The 19,393-nt window shown below is 44.7% G+C and overlaps 1 protein-coding gene across 1 annotated transcript in view; it reads right to left on the minus strand.

The window, feature by feature from the left end:
• Positions 1–423: 423 nt before the first annotated feature.
• Positions 424–19,393, minus strand: part of LOC118369857 (disks large homolog 5-like) — a 92,018-nt gene continuing 73,048 nt past the window's right edge. The window contains exons 25-34 of the mRNA XM_035754599.2: positions 19,057–19,221; positions 18,724–18,910; positions 17,908–18,056; positions 10,859–11,029; positions 10,541–10,731; positions 10,303–10,446; positions 8,526–8,653; positions 7,967–8,076; positions 3,193–3,302; positions 424–3,049 (exon numbers count right to left, since the gene is read on the minus strand). Coding sequence (XP_035610492.1) covers positions 2,946–3,049; positions 3,193–3,302; positions 7,967–8,076; positions 8,526–8,653; positions 10,303–10,446; positions 10,541–10,731; positions 10,859–11,029; positions 17,908–18,056; positions 18,724–18,910; positions 19,057–19,221 — 1,459 coding nt within the window. The 3' untranslated portion in view covers positions 424–2,945. The remainder of the gene's footprint in view (positions 3,050–3,192; positions 3,303–7,966; positions 8,077–8,525; positions 8,654–10,302; positions 10,447–10,540; positions 10,732–10,858; positions 11,030–17,907; positions 18,057–18,723; positions 18,911–19,056; positions 19,222–19,393) is intronic.

A 19,393-nucleotide genomic window follows, 5' to 3' on the forward strand; every position in this document is an offset into this window, starting at 1 on the left:
GTTTAATATTTCCTAGTACTGAATGAAACAAGGTTGCCAACTAACTCATTCAAGAACAGGGAGAGATAGCGAGACACAAATAACTGATGACTCCCACTTGCAGAGATAATCAGCGATCAAGTCGTGGAGATCTCCACAGGTGGATGTATCCTTAACGGCATGCAGCACAATGGCAGTTTGGCTAACAACCAATGTCAAAGCGTTCTTGCAAGAGCTGCACTCTACCGATTGGCTGTTGTGCAGTCACGTCGCTGAAATTTGCATAAACCTTTGGAACCTTGAACACTGGTAGCTAGCTCGCTGGTCGCCAACCGTTAAGTCGCTGTGTCTCCTCGCATCTTCTTCCATTGAAAATGAATGCAGCTAGGTCGCTGATATTCTCGCCAAGTGTAAGTCCCCAGTAATGAGTCTGACACAAAACCATGTCATTGCGATAGAGAAAATGACTTTTATTCTAATGTTCATGTCTTAACATTTGATACATATCACATTTTTCAAAGAAAATAAAACCGCAGAACAGTACCTGGCAGCTTGTCATTCTTCTTAGAAATACAACCATTTCACATGGCATCCCTCATTTTAAACCATCTCTACCTACTACAAAAAAATGTACATTACAATTGTACTTAATATGCCTATCATACAGCCCCAATAGTCAAACTTCAGATCTGATTTTCCTTTGAAAAACTGTGCATTAAGTCCCTTTTTCAGCAAGAATGCAAATATGGAGGAGCATTCTGTCTGTCTGTTTTCTAATCAAGATGATTAAAGAATAAAAAGGCCATCAATGAAATGTATGGAACTAATGTGATACATTTAAAATGTGAATTAGTTGGTAAAAATGATATAGTACCTATTTATTTATAATGTCTACTGGGAAACCTAGGAACCATTTGTTAAGGTCCACAGAATAACAAGTGCAAAACAGAAATAAAAAAGATCAAACTGACGTACTGGATTTTGGCACATTAGGATGCAGGAGAATGTGTTTATGCCTCTTAAGATAAAAATACAAAAATACATTAAATAACAATGGAAAAAAATATCACTAACATTTAAATGGTTTTATTAAGGAATAAGAAAAAAATATATATATATTTGCTCCATGGTGTCATTCTGGTTTGTGAGTACATTTAAAAAAGGTGACAACCAAAGACAAAAACAGTAAAACATGCAAATACCTGCTAAGACATGACTACTGAACTTCCACAGGCCTGAGAACTAGTTGAAATACATGTACTATAGAATCATTCATCTGCATACTGTTACAGTCCATAGGCCCCTATGAAGCATGTACATTCACACAAACATATATATATATTCTCTATATTGTCTTTAAATATGTGACAGATAGATATGTGATGGAGACACAGTGGTCTGTCTAGCCCTGGAGTGTATTCTGAGGTGGTCACCGTCTGGCCTACCCTCACAACCTTGCCATTGTCATACGCTCTGTACGGTCTCATTCCAAAACAAGCTCTGGGTGGACCCCAGGACCGAGTTTGGGAAGCCCTGCTCTAAAGTGTTTGTTTGCAGACCTAGTGTTAACTTGGGTTGACAAATTCTGAACTTTCAATAAAATCCTTGGTTTACGGATTTCCTGCTTATTCACCTCCCGATTCCAGGAATCCTCCAACTGGGATTTCTGGAACTACAGGGAATTTTGCAACCCTAGTGTTAACTTCATGTTGTTTGCAGATCTGAAGGTAACAGATGGGTGTGAACAGCATGGTGATGGCTCCAGCTAGCCTTCCAATGGGGAGGTCCTATCGCCATATTGCTTCAACTTATTCTGTTCCATCAGATCGGAAAGGGTAAGGAATGGGGGCCTGTCTCCGACGGAAGGCACTTCCGAAAAGCCCGTAAACTGTCCACTCACGTGCAGTAACCATAGAAACGCAACGAATAGACCAGACACCATTCGCTACTGCCATGTGTGATTTTCATGGCTTTTGCTTTGCTATAGACACACAATTTAATTTGACACAGTTACACACGTGATGCACACCGAAGTTTGGTATGATTGAAAGCTGTAAAATATTGTTTGATTTGACCCTTTCAAAATCGCCTTTTGGATAAAACATTTTTGACAGAAGACCGATAAGACATATCGCTTGGAGAGGTTTGTCTGTTCTACAGGTAACGTTTCTATGGCGTCAACTTCATACCAATATCAAAGACCATGTTTCAATCCAACCAACAAAGTCATTACAATTCATCAATAATATTACTCTCTCTCTCGTACACACGATTCATACGCACACACAGTTATTATTATTCCACATTATTAGTTGTCAGTCATTGAATGGGGTGTGTAAAACAGGGTGATGTCATTTGATACACAGGTTTGATTTAAGGGCTGATTCTGGGTCAGGGGGGTCTAACACATTCCAGCAGAACATTTAACAGCAATACACACTCATGTCTTAACTGTAAAAGACTGCTTACAATGCAGCTTTACAGAATCACCACCTTAAAACCCTTAGAGAAGACCAAATGAAGTGTAACACCCTGTCAGTTCTACCAACCTGCTACAGATTACACAGAGAAGAAAAGGCTCTGGTTAAAAAGGTACAAATCAACACCCTAAAAACAATAACAAAAATATCTAGCTTACATGTGTAGTAGCTTACTGTAGTGTACCTATTGGTATAGTGTGGAAGGTTTTGTAGTGTTTGTTGTGAGTGGAGAGGCGCAGTGCAACAGGGTGCAGTGGTGGCCTCCACCCTCTAGGGGAGAAGGGTGCAGTGGTGGCCTCCACCCTCTAGGGGAGAAGGGTGCAGTGGTGGCCTCCACCCTCTAGGGGAGAAGGGTGCAGTGGTGGCCTCCACCCTCTAGGGGAGAAGGGTGCAGTGGTGGCCTCCACCCTCTAGGGGCAGCCAAGGGTGCAGTGGTGGCCTCCACCCTCTAGGGGCAGCCAAGGGTGCAGTGGTGGCCTCCACCCTCTAGGGGCAGCCAAGGGGAGTCCACAGGACCTTACTCTGTTCCTGGTCAACTATAGTTATGATCTGAGTGCAAATGTAGGGCAGAGAGCCGCCCTGGACAATACCTGGAAAGATACAGGAAGAGCAGGGTTAACGAAGTTAGAAAATGACACACGAAGCCACATACACGTATGCACACGCTCATCCACCCACCCCCATATACAGCCAAAGAGAAACAGAGACAGTGCAACATGAGTCGAATACCAACCTGTAAAGAATGTGCTATACTCCTGCTCTATCTTCTGTGCAACCTCAAACTGCTCCTTGGAATGTTTTTGAGAGACCTTGTCTCGCAGATACACTGGATCCTTCTGTTCCCTGAGGAGAGAAAACCAGCGCAGAGTATTAACACAGCCTCACTATCAACACAGACAAACCAATATAGAGTAATAACACACAGCCTCGCTAACACAGACAAACCAAGAGTATTAACACAGCCTCACTACCAACACATACAAATCAATAGAGTATTAACACAGCCTCATCACTAACACAGACAAACCAATAAAGAGTATTAACACACATCCTTATTACTAACACATACAGGTAAACTGCCAAAATAAAGGAACCACCAACATTGTGTCTTAATAGGTTTTTGGGCCACGATGAGCCGCCAGAACAGCTTCAACACGCCTTGGCATAAATTCAAGCGATTGCTGTCCGCGGTGCTGAAACATCAGTGCTCTGTTGAATTGGCGCATTTTACATTTTAGTCATTTAGCAGACGCTCTTATGCTTTTCCTAGACCATGTTGCTATGTGCATAATAGCAAAGTTAACCAGCATATTGGTGTTGAGAACAATGTGGCGGGAGGCATCAGCAGAATGAGGAGATGAGAAAACAGCCCTTGCCTTGAATTGTCTAAGAAAATTGGGGAAACCAACTTAAATTAGGTACATAATCAATAGCCGAATTGTTTAAAAAAATAATTTAAACCTTTATTTAACCAGGTAGGCCAGTTGAGAACAAGTTCTCATTTACAAATAAAGCAAAGCAGTGTGACACAAACAACAACAAAGAGTTACACATGGAATAAACAAACGTCCGGTCAATAACGGAATAGAAAAGTCTATATACAGTGTGTGCAAATGAGGTAAGATTAGGGATGTAAGGCAATAAATAGGCCGTAGTGGCGAAATAATTACAATTTAGCAATTAAACACTGGAGTGATATATGTGCAGAGGATGAATGTGCAAGTAGAGATACTGGGGTGCAAAGGAGCAAAAAAAAACAAATCAATATGGGGATGAGGTAGTTGGATGGGCTATTTACAGATGGGCAAATGTACAGGTGCAATGATTTGTAAACTGCTCTGACAGCTGATGCTAGTGAGGGAGATAGGAGTCTCCAGCTTCAGTGATTTTTGCAATTCATTCCAGTCATTGGCAGCAGAGAACAGGAAGGAAAGGCAGCCAAAGGAGGAATTGGCTTTGGGGGTGACCAGTGAAATATTCCTGCTGGAGCGCATGCTACGGGTGTTGCTGTGGAGACTAGTGAGCTGAGATAAGGCGGGGCTTTACCTAGCAGAGACTTGTAGATAACCTGGAGCCAGTGGGTTTGGCAACGAGTATGAAGCGAGTGCCAGCCAACGAGAGCGTACAGGTCGCAGTGGTGGGTAGTATATGGGGCTTGAGACAAAACGGATGGCACTGTGATAGACTGCATCCAATTTGCTGAGTAGAGTGTTGGAGGCTATTTTGTAAATGACATCGCCGAAGTTGAGGATCGGTAGGATAGTCAGTTTTACGAGGGTATGTTTGGCAGGATGAGTGAAGGATGCTTTGTTTTGCGAAATAGGATGCCGATTCTTGATTTAATTTTGGATTGGAGATGCTTAAAATGAGTCTGGAAGGAGAGTTTACAGTCTAACCAGACACCTAGGTATTTGTAGTTGTCCACATATTCTTAGTCAGAACCGTCCAGAGTAGTGATGTAATAAAGACTATATACTTTTTGTTAGAACTGCATTTATTGTGTTGTTAACACTATCAAATTGTCAGAAAAATTCATTCATCATAATATTGCCTATAACTCTTTTTTTGATCTCCCTATTGTTATTATTACTATTATGACCATCATTATAATAAGTAATTATCAATATCATTATTAGGCTTAGTATAGCAGCCTTGTATAACCACCCATTGAGCTGTAGGCCTAAGAGCACATCCTGTTTAGTCTTAATACCATAACTTGAGTGGACCTAAATCCCTCACTTGTTCGTGTCATCACACAGTAGAAATCTAATTGTATTTGTCACATGTGCCGAACACAACAGGTGTAGCCCTTTACAGTGAAATGCTTACTTACAAGCCCTTAACCAACAATGCCGTTTTAAGAAAAATAAGTTAAATTATTTACTAAAATAATATGTACATGTAGGTAGAGGTAATGTGACTATGCAAATAGTCCGGGTAGCCATTTGATTAACTGCTCAGGAGTCTTATGGCTTGTTGTTGGAAGCTATTTAGAAGCCTCTTGGACCTAGACGTGGCGCTCTGGTACCGTTTACCATGTGGTAGCATAGAGAACAGTCTTTGACTAGGGTGGCTGGAGTGTGACAATTTTTAGGACCTAAGACTGCCAACTTCTGGGAAAAGAGGTTTGTCTGAGTAAAATATATGAAATACTTTTGTTGACATTGTAGAATTCTAAATAATAGATACATCTAAATTCCCATGTCACTACAACTCTACTCATCAGTCCTGGGACAAACCAATTTGGTGCCCTAAGATCTTTAAACAATGCATAAAAATATGTAGTAGAGGAAACAACGCCATTTTAAAGTGTTTTAAAAATGGTGGCAAAAATGGATGCAAATGCCACCGCAATTCAAGAATGAATCCTCTACTAACACAGAATATTACACAGATATTACCACACAGAAAATGTGGCTACACCAAATGACATTACATAAATAGTTTGGAGGGGGGAAAAAAGTGGAAGAGCATCTCCAGCTGTTTGGGATTACACAAGGGTGTGTGTGGGGGGGCAACACTCGAGTTAACACTCCTGCAAAACACACACACACCAGGGTTTCCGTTAGCCGGAAATTTATGAAAAGCCGACAAAATTGTAGCGGGCCAAATTGTCCAGGAGAGTCTATCATAGCCTAAACTCTGAATAGGCTACTGTTGATTGTGAAGATGCAGCCTTTTTCATTGAAGTAAAACACAAGTTAGAGGATAAAGAGTATTGTGAAGGTTTAAACCAGTTCGCAAGTGTTCTGTTTAATTCTGTTCAGCCATTTTCTTCAGTTGCAAACCGTGGTCTGGCTTTTTTTAATGGTGGTTTTGGAGCAGTGGCTTCTTCCTTGCTGAGCACCCTTTCAGGTTATGTCAATATAGGACTCATTTTACTGTGGATATAGATATTTTTGCACCCGTTTCCTCCAGCATCTTCATGAGGTCCTTTGCTGTTGTTCTGGGATTGATTTGCACCAGTCGCACCAACGTACGTTCATCTCTAGAAGACAGAACGCGTCTCCTTCCTGAGCGGTATGACGGCTGCGTGGTCCCATGGTGTTTACACTTGCGTACTATTGTTTGTACAGAAGGTGGTACCTTCAGGTGTTTGGAAATTGCTCCCAAGGATGAACCAAACTTGTGGAGGTCTACACATTTTTTCCCCTGAGGTCTTGGCTGATTTCTTTTGATTTTCCCATGAAGTCAAGCAAAGAGGCACTGAGTTTGAAGGTAGGCCTTGAAATACATCCACAGGTACACCTCCAATTGACACAAATGATGTCAATTAGCCCATCAGAAGCTACTAAAGCCATGACATAATTTTTGTGGAATTTTCCAAGCTGTTTAAAGGCACAGTCAAGTTAGTGTATGTAAACTTCTGGCCCACTGGAATTGTGATACAGTGAATTATAAGTAAAATTATCTGTCTATAAACAATTGCTGGAAAAATTACTTGTGTTATGCATGAAGTAGATATCCTAACCGACTTGCCAAAACTATAGTTTGTTAAAAATACATTTGTGGAGTGGTTGAAAAAATGAGTTTTAAATGACTCCAACTTAAGTGTATGTAAACTTCCAACTTCAACTGTATATGCACACACACACACACACACACACACACACACACACACACACACACACAATACAGTGGATGCCTAAGCCTATTGATCTATGCATGAAATGCCCTGATGCAATTAGTGCTCAAATCGCTGACAGTTGAACCATGAGATGGACAATTACTGTTTTAGGAAAGTAAAAACCAATAAAATATTAATGTTGCATGTGCTACAAATCGAAACACAAGGAATAGTGTTTTTGTCATCGGTTGTTTTTAAGGCTGCGCCAGGTTGGATCTGAATGCATACGGATGTCCGGTAAGTTAACATCTTCCCAGGCACGTTGTCTGGCGTGAAATCTTCCTCATGTAAACTGACACACACCCCTCATTCAAACACTCATGTCCACACACAGGTCAGACAGAGCTATTCAGCACAGCAATGTGTCTGCCGGGGGAATCTCATGGTAGAGAGGAAATCTATCCAACCTTTTCATTACCGACTGTTCAAGGAGGAGAAGAAGTGATCAAATAACATTGGGATACAGCCAGGGGATTTGTCAGTGTGCGTGTGGTAGTAGTCAAGAAGGAGCCTGGGGATTTGACTGTGCTAGTGTTATACCACTCTTATTATACTGTTCTTGCTGAATCCCTTCACATCCCATTCATTTCTTCAATTAGTTACTCACCCGGGGCACCGTCGCACGCACGCATGCACGGACGCACGCACGCACGCACGCACGGACGGACGCACGGACGCACGCACGCACGCACGGACGCACGCACGCACGCACGGACACAAACAAAGTACAAATGGACAAAACACACTAAAGACGCGTCTCCATGGAATTATTTAATCTCAGACCTGGGAACTGGTAAAATGGAATATAACATTTTAAAAGATCTAGAATTATGAGAACACTGAAAATCTGTGAAGAGGATGGGTGTAGCTGGCTACTTACTTGATCTGCTTGGCGTTTTTGTAGCGGATGAAGATGACGATAGGGTAGATGTGAACGCTGTGCAGCCTCTCAATGGCGTGGGGGGCGATGTCTAGCAGACAGTGACAGTCCTAAGAGGGGGAGAAGAGGAAATCTCAGTTCAGTCGTGTTCTAGGTACAACAACTGGGATGACAAGCAACATGATGCTGCTGCTGCTTTCAGAAAGGACCACCATGATGCTGCTGCTGCTTTCAGAAAGGACCAACATGATGTTGCTGCTGCTGCTTTCAGAAAGGATCAAATGCAAGAGACTCGACGTCTATTAAGACAGAATGTTGTAAATTGTGAGAAATGAAAAACCTAAAGACTGCTTTTGAGGTGACATTAAAAAAAGCATTTAATTGACCACATCTAACTTTATTCTGAAATAACTAATGGGAACACTTTAATTTGATAAAAGAGACGAGAAACTGACAATATAGAAGTATTTATCTTGGATCAGGTCCCCCCTGTTCATACAATATTTTTCACTATTATCTAAAAGGTGATACTGATGCTAGATCAGCCCTGATGTTGTACCTTCTCTGTGATCTCCTTGATGGAGGCCACGGTGGTCACATCAAAATGGCCACTCCTGCGTTTGTAGTCGATGAAGAGGCAGTCTTTGACTCCGCGCTCTATAGCCTGCTGGGATGCCTTCATCACCTCTGAGGAAAACACAAAGACAGAAGTCAGAGACTGTTCATCCTAATGAATACAACCCAGTAGTCTAACCAAAGAAATAGAAAATGACAAGAAGGGCTACACTCAATTATTGTATTTCTATAAGTCTAAACCCCATTCTGTTCGATAAAATGAGAAGCAATCATCAATAAGCAATAATTTAATAATATATTATTATGTATGCTTTTCTTTTGGAGTGCATGTAGGACAATGTGTCCCAAATGACACCCAATCCACAGGGCACATAAGGCTGCGGTCAAAAGTAGTGCACTACAGTGAATTCGGAAAGTATTCAGACCTTGACTTTTTCCACATTTTGTTACGTTACAGCCTCATTAATCTACACAAAACACCCCACAATGACAAAGCAACAACTGGTTTAGAAATGTTTGCAAATGTATTACAAATTCCAAAAAACTGAAAAAGCTTATTTACACAAGTATTCAGAGCCTTTGAATTGAGACTCGAAATTGAGTTCAGGTGCATCCTGTTTCCACTGATCATCCTTGATGTTTCTACAACTTGATTGTATTTCACTTGTGGCAAATTCAATTGATTATATAGGATTTGGAAAGGCACACACCTGTCTATACAAAGTCCCACACTTCACAGTACATGTCAGAGCAAACACCAAGCCATGAGGTTGAAGGAATTGTCCATAGAGCTCAGAGACAAGATTGTGTCAAGCCATCAAAACATTTCTGTAGCATTGAATGTCTCCAAGAACAGAGTCATTCTTAAATGGAAGAAGTTAGGAACCACCAAGACTAGAGCTGGCCTCCTGTCCAAACTGAGCAACCGAGGGAGAGGAGCCTTGGTCAGGGAGGTGACCAAGAACCAGATGGTCACTCTGGCAGAGCTCCAGAGTTCCTCTGTGGAAATAGGAGAACCTTCCAGAAGGACAACCATCTCTGCAGCACTCTACCAGTTACACCTTTATGGTAGAGTGGCCAGACAGAAGCCACGCCTCAGTAAAAAGGCACATGACAGCCCACTTGGAGTTTGGAGGCAGCCCACTTGGAGTTTGGAGGCAGCCCACTTGGAGTTTGGAGTCAGCCCACTTGGAGAGTAGTCAGGATCGAGGGAAAGATGAACGGAGAAAAGTATAGAGAGATCCTTGATGCTCCAGAGCGCTCAAGACCTCAGACTGGGGCAAAGGTTCACCTTCCAACAGGACAACAACCAGAAGCACACAGCCAAGACAAAGCAGGAGCGGCTTCGGGACAAGTCGCTGAATATCGTTGAGTGGCCCAGCCAGAGCCCGTACTTCAACCCGATTGAACATCTCTGGGGAGACCTGAAAATAGCTGTGCAGTAACGCTCCCCATCCAACCTGACAGAGCTTGGGAGGATCTACAAAGAAGAATGGGGGAAACATCCCAAATACAGGTGTGCAAAGCTTATAGCGTCATATTCTAAAAAGTATTATTGGGTAAGGTTGTAATGTAACAAAATGTGGAAAAAGTTAAGGGATCTGATTACAGTGCTGATCTCAACTCAACCAGTATTATATTGTGGTAATATATATGTTGTACTCTACTCAACCAGTATTATTAGTATTATATTGTCGTAATATATATGTTGTACTCTACTCAACCACTATTATATTGTGGTACTGTTGTACTTTACTCACCCAGGACACATCTGCAGAACTTCCCGGGGGACTCTTTAACCAGCATGTCCTTGACGGGGTCTGAGAGAGGGCCGAGGATCACGACCGGCCTAGAGGAAACACACACTACCTTCTGGACCCGCTGGTACGCCAGGCTCACACAGTCTGAGGGGGAGACACACACACACAATCAGTCAGTGGGGTGGCGTTACACACGAAGCCTCATACTCTGTCCATGTAAAGGTGTGTGTGTCCTCACCCTCTAGAAATGGTATGGAGTCTGTGCTAATGGCGTCCTGGGCCACCAGTTCCTTGCCGTCTTTAGAGCTGCTGCGTTTGTGTTTGTGCTTCCTCCTGAAGAAGGATCTCCTGGCGGCAGCAGACAGACTCTTACTGTCCTTGTCTTCCTTCAGCTCTGTCATACTGTGTCGGTACAACTCCTGGTCCATCCTGCACACACACACACACACACACACACACACACACGACTCATCATGACACTCAGAAGTTACCCAAATGATAAGGAGAGACTGACTGGTATCAGCTAATAACTTAGTAGTGTGTGTGTGTGTCTTACATGTATTTGCTGGGGATCTGTCCTCTCTGGATCCGCTGTGCGTTCTCATCCAGCTGCCAGACCATCCAGCTGCCGAAGCTGCCCATTGGTAGAGTATCATCCACATACAGAATGTCATCCTTCTGAAAACTCAGGTCCAGCTCTGCCTCTGCAGTCCGCTCATAAAGTGCTCTAGAGAGATGGGGGGAAGTACGACGAGGGGGAGAGCGAGAGGAAGGGTGGAATGGAGAGAGGGTTAGTGTGTGTGTGTTAACTGTGACTGTGTGTGTGTGTGTGTGTGTGTGTGTGTGTGTGTGTGTGTGCTCCTATGTGAGCGAGCATTCATACCTATTCCCCTTTAAAGTCTAGCCCACTGAGGTTGGAGCCCCATAGCTCTTTTTCTCAGCATATCTGTGTGTGTCAATCTGTGTGTGAAGGCCCTGTCAGGGATGGGGCTATGTGTGTGCATGCATCTGTGCGTGTGAAGGCCGTGTCAGTGTTGGGGCGGACATCCTGACCCGGTCTGTGTGACTTCGGCAGGCAGCTGCTGCCATGCAGAGACTCAAGTTGCATCCCAAATGGCACTCTATTCCCTATAAAGTGCACTACTTGGCAATGGGCCCTAGTTCAAAATGGTGCACTATATAGGGAATAGAGTACCATTTGGGACACAGAGTCAGCTTCTTACAGACTTCTAACAATGAACACCTGCACTGACCGACACACACCTTCTCCTCCACAGCCTGTAGTCTATGAGCTGTCCCGGTCTGCCTCGTGCACACACATGCGAACACACGCAAACTCTCTACATGGGAATTTAACCAGGGGCTAATGGAGAGGGCAAGTCTCCTCTGTTTTTCTGTCTGAAGGTAAACCATTCGTAGACAGACAGGACCTCTATAGTGAGATACTAATTGTAACAATGTTCAGAACAGAGCAATCCGCTGCTTTCTTGGTCTTCACAAACTGACTCCAAACCTGGCCATCTGTGGAGATATGGGTTGGGAACCATGTGTGGTTTGGCAAAAAGGTGACATGGAATAGACTGATACATTTGCCAGAACACAGAATCACAAAAAAAAGTTTTACTGGGACCTTAACCATTTTGTAGACCACAGAGAGTTGTGAGTATCTATGTTTTGTGAAAGTGATTTGCAGTATATACAGGAACAAATTACCAGGTGGTGTTAACCAAATCAAGGACAAGCCTTTGTGGAAAAATGGGCAGTTGATTTTGAGTTTCAACTTAAACTTAGAACGTACACTCAACGAGAAATACACCCCTGAACCATATGTAAGTCTGAACCTAACAAAAAGAAAAAGCTCAGTTTGTGCTCAGATCCACGGGTAGTTAAAGCCCCTGAAGAGGAGGCATTTTGCCTACTGTGTGATCTTGGGGAAATCAAAAACCAAACACATTTAGTGTTTTATTGCCCTCTGTATGATCTGACATGATGATGATAACCTTAAAGGATTCTTGGTACGGGATGAGTAAAGGCTTGAATTTTGTTTCAGACAGGGTGTGTTTGAGATTGCTCAGTTTGTTCAAAATGCTTGCATTTTATTTAACTAGGCATGTCACAATGCCTGGAAAAGGAGAAATGTACTTTTTGTGTAGTGGGGCTAGATGGTAGCCGGTTGCGTAGTGGGGCTAGATGGTAGCCGGTTGCGTAGTGGGGCTAGATGGTAGCCGGTTGCGTAGTGGGGCTAGATGGTAGCCGGTTGCGTAGTGGGGCTAGATGGTAGCCGGTTGCGTAGTGGGGCTAGATGGTAGCCGGTTGCGTAGTGGGGCTAGACAGACAGACAGGTTATAGACAGACAGAGACATATCCAGACAGGCAGATTCAGACGTAGACAGAGACAGGCAGACACAGACGTAGACGTAGACAGAGACAGGCAGATTCAGACGTAGACGTAGACAGAGACAGGCAGACACAGACGTAGACAGAGACAGGCAGATTCAGACGTAGACGTAGACAGAGACAGGCAGATTCAGACGTAGACAGAGACAGGCAGACACAGACGTAGACAGAGACAGGCAGATTCAGACGTAGACAGAGACATAGACAGGCAGACACAGACGTAGACAGAGACAGGCAGATTCAGACGTAGACAGAGACAGGCAGACTCAGACGTAGACAGAGACAGGCAGATTCAGACGTAGACAGAGACAGGCAGATTCAGACGTAGACAGAGACAGGCAGATTCAGACGTAGACAGAGACATAGACAGGCAGATTCAGACGTAGACAGAGACATAGACAGGCAGATTCAGACGTAGACAGAGACAGGCAGATTCAGACGTAGACAGAGACAGGCAGACACAGACGTAGACAGAGACAGGCAGATTCAGACGTAGACAGAGACATAGACAGGCAGACACAGACGTAGACAGAGACAGGCAGATTCAGACGTAGACAGAGACAGGCAGATTCAGACGTAGACAGAGACATAGACAGGCAGACTCAGACGTAGACAGAGACAGGCAGATTCAGACGTAGACATAGACAGGCAGACATAGACAGAGACAGGCAGATTCAGACGTAGACAGAGACAGGCAGATTCAGACGTAGACAGAGACATAGACAGGCAGATTCAGACGTAGACAGAGACAGAGACAGGCAGATTCAGACGTAGACAGAGACAGGCAGACACAGACGTAGACAGAGACAGGCAGACTCAGACGTAGACAGAGACAGGCAGAGACAGACGTAGACAGAGACAGGCAGACACAGACGTAGACAGAGACAGGCAGACACAGACGTAGACAGAGACAGGCAGACACAGACGTAGACAGAGACAGGCAGACACAGACGTAGACAGAGACAGGCAGACACAGACGTAGACAGAGACAGGCAGACACAGACGTAGACAGAGACAGGCAGACACAGACGTAGACAGGCAGATACAGACGTAGACAGAGACAGGCAGATTCAGACGTAGACAGAGACAGGCAGATTCAGACTTAGACAGAGGCAGATTCAGACTTAGACAGAGGCAGATTCAGACTTAGACAGAGACATAGACAGGCAGACACAGACACAGACAGAGACAGGCAGATTCAGACGTAGACAGAGACAGGCAGACACAGACGTAGACAGAGACAGGCAGACACAGACGGCAGACAGAGACAGGCAGACACAGACGTAGACAGAGACATAGACAGGCAGACACAGAGACAGACACAGAGACAGACACAGACGTAGACAGAGACAGGCAGATTCAGACGTAGACAGAGACATAGACAGGCAGATTCAGACGTAGACAGAGACAGGCAGATTCAGACGTAGACAGAGACAGGCAGACACAGACGTAGACAGAGACAGGCAGATTCAGACGTAGACAGAGACAGAGACAGGCAGACACAGACGTAGACAGAGACAGGCAGATTCAGACGTAGACAGAGACATAGACAGGCAGACACAGACGTAGACAGAGACAGGCAGATTCAGACGTAGACAGAGACAGGCAGACTCAGACGTAGACAGAGACAGGCAGATTCAGACGTAGACAGAGACAGGCAGACACAGACGTAGACAAAGACAGGCAGACACAGACGTAGACAAAGACAGGCAGACACAGACGTAGACAGAGACATAGACAGGCAGATTCAGACGTAGACGTAGACAGAGACAGGCAGACTCAGACGTAGACAGAGACAGGCAGACACAGACGTAGACAGAGACAGGCAGACACAGACGTAGACAGAGACAGGCAGACACAGACGTAGACAGAGACAGGCAGACACAGACGTAGACAGAGACAGGCAGACACAGACGTAGACAGAGACAGGCAGACACAGACGTAGACAGAGACAGGCAGACACAGACGTAGACAGAGACAGGCAGACACAGACGTAGACAGAGACAGGCAGACACAGACGTAGACAGGCAGATACAGACGTAGACAGAGACAGGCAGATTCAGACGTAGACAGAGACAGGCAGATTCAGACTTAGACAGAGGCAGATTCAGACTTAGACAGAGGCAGATTCAGACTTAGACAGAGACATAGACAGGCAGACACAGACATAGACAGAGACAGGCAGATTCAGACATAGACAGAGACAGGCAGATTCAGACGTAGACAGAGACAGGCAGACACAGACGTAGACAGAGACATAGACAGGCAGACACAGAGACAGACACAGACGTAGACAGAGACAGGCAGATTCAGACGTAGACAGAGACATAGACAGGCAGACACAGACAGAGACAGAGACAGGCAGACACAGACGTAGACAGACAGGCAGACACAGACGTAGACAGAGACAGGCAGATTCAGACGTTGACAGAGACATAGACAGGCAGACACAGACGTAGACAGAGACAGCAGCAGACGTAGACAGAGACAGGCAGACACAGACAGACAGAGACAGGCAGATTCAGACGTAGACAGAGACAGGCAGATTCAGACGTAGACAGAGACAGACAGACACAGACGTAGACAGAGACAGGCAGACACAGACGTAGACTGAGACATAGGCAGGCAGACACAGACGTAGACAGAGACAGGCAGACACAGACAGAGACAGGCAGACACAGACGTAGACAGAGACAGGCAGATTCAGACGTAGACAGAGACAGGCAGACACAGACGTAGACAAAGACAGGCAGACGAGACAAAGACAGGCAGACACAGACGTAGACAGAGACAGGCAGACTCAGACGTAGACAGAGACAGACAGACACAGACGTAGACAGAGACAGGCAGACACAGACGTAGACAAAGACAGGCAGACTGAGACTAGTAGACATAGGCAGGCAGACACAGACGTAGACAGAGACAGGCAGACTCAGACGTAGACAGACAGACAGACACAGACGTAGACAGAGACAGGCAGACACAGACGTAGACAGAGACAGGCAGATTCAGACGTAGACAGAGACATAGACAGGCAGACTCAGACGTAGACAGAGACAGGCAGATTCAGACGTAGACAGACACAGAGACAGACATATCCACAGACACACAGACACACAGACACACAGACAGACAGACAGACAGACAGACAGACAGACAGACAGACAGACAGATACAGACAGAGACACAGACAAATAAAGATAGACAGACATATAGACAGGCAGATACAGACGCAGGCAGAAACAGACGCAGGCAGAAACAGACACAGGTAAAATACGGAACGGTTCCGTATTTCACTGAAAGAATAAACATCTTGTTTTCGAAATGATCGTTTCCGGATTCGACCCTATTAATAACCTAAGGCTCGTATTTCCGTGTGTTATTATGCTATAATTAAGTCTATGATTTGATAGAGCAGTCTGACTGAGCAATAGTAGGCACCAGCAGGCTCGTAAGCATTCATTCAAACAGCACTTTCATGCGTTTTGCCAGCATTTCGACGTCAACAGTGAAGAGGCAACTCCGGGATGCTGGCCTTCTAGGCAGAGTTCTTCTGTCCAGTCTGTTCTTTTGCCATTCTTGTTTTCTTTTTAATGGCCAGACAGATATTTCTTATTCTTTGCAACTCTGCGTAGAAGACCAGCATCCCGGAGTCACCTCTTTGCTGTTGACGTCGAAATGCTGGCAAAACGCATGAAAGTGCTGTTTGAATGAATGCTTACGAGCCTGCTGGTGCCTACTATTGCTCGAGAGTGGTGTTTTGCAGATACTATTTAACCTGTTAGTCCACTAGGGGCATTATTTCATTTTTGGATAAAAAGACGTGCCCATTTTAAGCGCAATATTTTGTCACGAAAAGATGCTCGACTATGTTTGGAATTGATAGTTTTGGAAAGAAGACACTCTGACGTTTCCAGAACTGCAAAGATTTTCACTGTGAGTGCCGTTGAACAAAAGCTTCAGGCAAAACCAAGATGTTTGAGCGCCCAGGAAATGAACAGGATTTCTGAAGCTACGTTTTCCATGATCGCCTTATATGGCTGTAAATGCGACAGGAATGAACGGACACTTTCTAGCGTTTCCCCAAGGTGTCTGCAGCATTGTGACGTATTTGTAGGCATATCATTGGAAGATTGACCATAAGAGACTACAATTGCCAAGTGTCCCGCACGGTGTCTGCATGGAAATTGGTGCGCAAAAGTCAGCTACCAGTATTTTTCCATCCGAATCAGAGAAGAATGCAGGCTTCCAGGGACGGCATTTCAATGAAGAGATGATATATGACAAAACACCTTAAATTGATTCAAACAACGTTTTCCATGTTTCAGTCGATATTATGGAGTTAATTCGGGAAAAAGTTTGACGTGTAGGTGACTGAATTTTCGGTTAGTTTCGGTAGCCAAATGCATAGTAACAAAACGGAACGATGTGTCCTACACAAGAATCTTTCAGGAAAAACTGGACATCTGCTATGTAACAGAGTCTCCTCATTGAAACACCTGAAGTTCTTCAAAGGTAAATTATTTTATTTGATCCCTTTGCTGGTTTTTGTGAATATGTTGCGTGCTAAATGCTAACGCTAAATGCTAAGCTAGCCATCACCACTCTTACACAAATTATTGATTTTCTCTGGTTCTAAAGCATATTTTGAAAATCTGAGACAACAAGATTGTTAAGAAAAGGATAAGCTTGAGAGCAGGCATATTTATTTCATTTCATTTGCGATTTTTAGAAATCGCTAACGTTGCGTTATGGTAATGAGCTTGAGGCTGTAGTAACGCGACCGCATGCGGGATGGGGCGGACTATGAGGTTAATGAAGCTGCTAGTTGAGGAATGTGCTTTTCTTTCTTTCAAAAACAAGGACATTTCTAAGTGACCCCAAACTTTTGAACGGTAGTGTGTGTGTGTATATATATATATATATACCTTTTGAACGGTATGTGTGTGTGTGTGTGTGTGTGTGTGTGTGTGTGTGTGTGTGTGTGTGTGTGTGTGTGTGTGTGTGTGTGTGTGTGTGTGTATATATAAAAATATACATACAGACATATAAACAGACAGACAGTATCTCTATAGTGTAACAGAGGATGATTCTCCTGGAAGTGGGACATAATTGCTTTAGATGTTGAGAGAGTTCCTCTCCATGGGCTTCACTGGTGCATCATGAAACAGGCATTTTGGAGACAGGTGTGTGTGTGTGTGTGTGTACCTGATATAGAAGCCGTCCCCCGGTGTGTCTTTAACCATGTTGAAGTCGTCAGGTCGTTGTTGGACTCTGAGAGTGACTGTCTCGGCCGGCTTCAGCATCTCTACATACATCTCCTCCACAGTCTTGTTCTTCATATTTACTGACCCATACTGTGATAGAGAATTGGAATTTACAAACCCCTTTATTGGGTAAACATCATCATTACACAAAGAAATGTAAAAAAATAATAATAATATGAGAGGGAGAGGGGGGGGAGAGGGAAAAAGGAGAGAGAAGAGGGAGAGGGGGGTGAGAAGGAGCAAGAGTGTGAGATAGAGAGAGAAAGGGAAATAGGGAGTGAGAGAGATGAGTGATACATTTTGGCAGTGTCTAGACCAATCAATACATTAATTTCAAAGCCCTGGGCTGGTCCACAGAGTAAAACACAGACTCCTTCAGCCTCTGTTTTTTTTGGTTGCATGTCTGTCCATTGATTAGGAGGAGGATGCGAGAGGAGGAAAATGGACAGAGTTCTGTTCTGATGACAAGGCTCTAGGCCTGCTTGAAGAACAGAGATTAAAGTGACAGAGTGGGAGCATGACAGGAATGGGACAGTGCGAGTTACTCTACTTATAGAGATTGGCCGTGTAGGTACACCACAGTGTACAATGAGAGAAGGAGAGGAGAGGGGCAATCGATAAAGGAACAAAGACAGACGAGGAAAACAGCGATGGGCTTTGGCAGAGATGCTGCACAGTGAAAAATGTTCGCTCATGAAAAAAAGTTGTGATAGACCTTGTGTGTGTGTCCACCTACATGCTGGTGCATGTAACCTACCTCCAGTATGAGGTCCCCAGGCTGCAGGCCCTCTGGTCCCCTAGCAGGGCTGTCCTTCTCCAGACTCTTTACATAGACCCCCCGGAGGTTCCCTCCACACAGCCCCAGCCCCAGCTCTGCACCCTGGGCCCTGAGCACCGTCACCACCCGCGGCTCACACACCTTACGACTGCCCTCTGACGACACCCTGGAGTGGAGAAGCGAAGAACGCGAATACCTTACCAAACAGAAATGTGTCTTCTGCGGTACCCAACCCCTGCAATATACACAAATCCACATGAAGTTGGAGAGGCTGGAGCAGTCAGATGTGGGCCCGACAGAGGTATGTGTTACCTGATGAAGCTGTGAGAACTAGTTGTAGGGGTGGTCTGTTTGGAGGAGGGGGTAAGTGTTCCTTCGTCCTGTTCACTCAGAGTGTCTATAGTAGAGTGGTTGTCTGGGGTGGTGGCTCCACTGCCCTGGGGCGTGAACTGGCTGCTCACCGGCTCCAGACCAGAACTACACACGCAGAGAGAGAAAAACCTTAGTATGGGCTCCCGAGTTACGCAGCGGTCTAAGGCACTGCATCTCAGTGCTAGAGGTGTCACTACAGACACCCTGGTTTGAATCCAGGCTGTATCACAACCAGCCGTGATTGGGACGGGTTTGGCCGGTGTAGGCCATCATTGGA

This window comes from Oncorhynchus keta, chromosome 36, assembly GCF_023373465.1.
Source record: "Oncorhynchus keta strain PuntledgeMale-10-30-2019 chromosome 36, Oket_V2, whole genome shotgun sequence".
In the NCBI taxonomy this organism is placed as follows: Eukaryota; Metazoa; Chordata; class Actinopteri; order Salmoniformes; family Salmonidae; genus Oncorhynchus; species Oncorhynchus keta.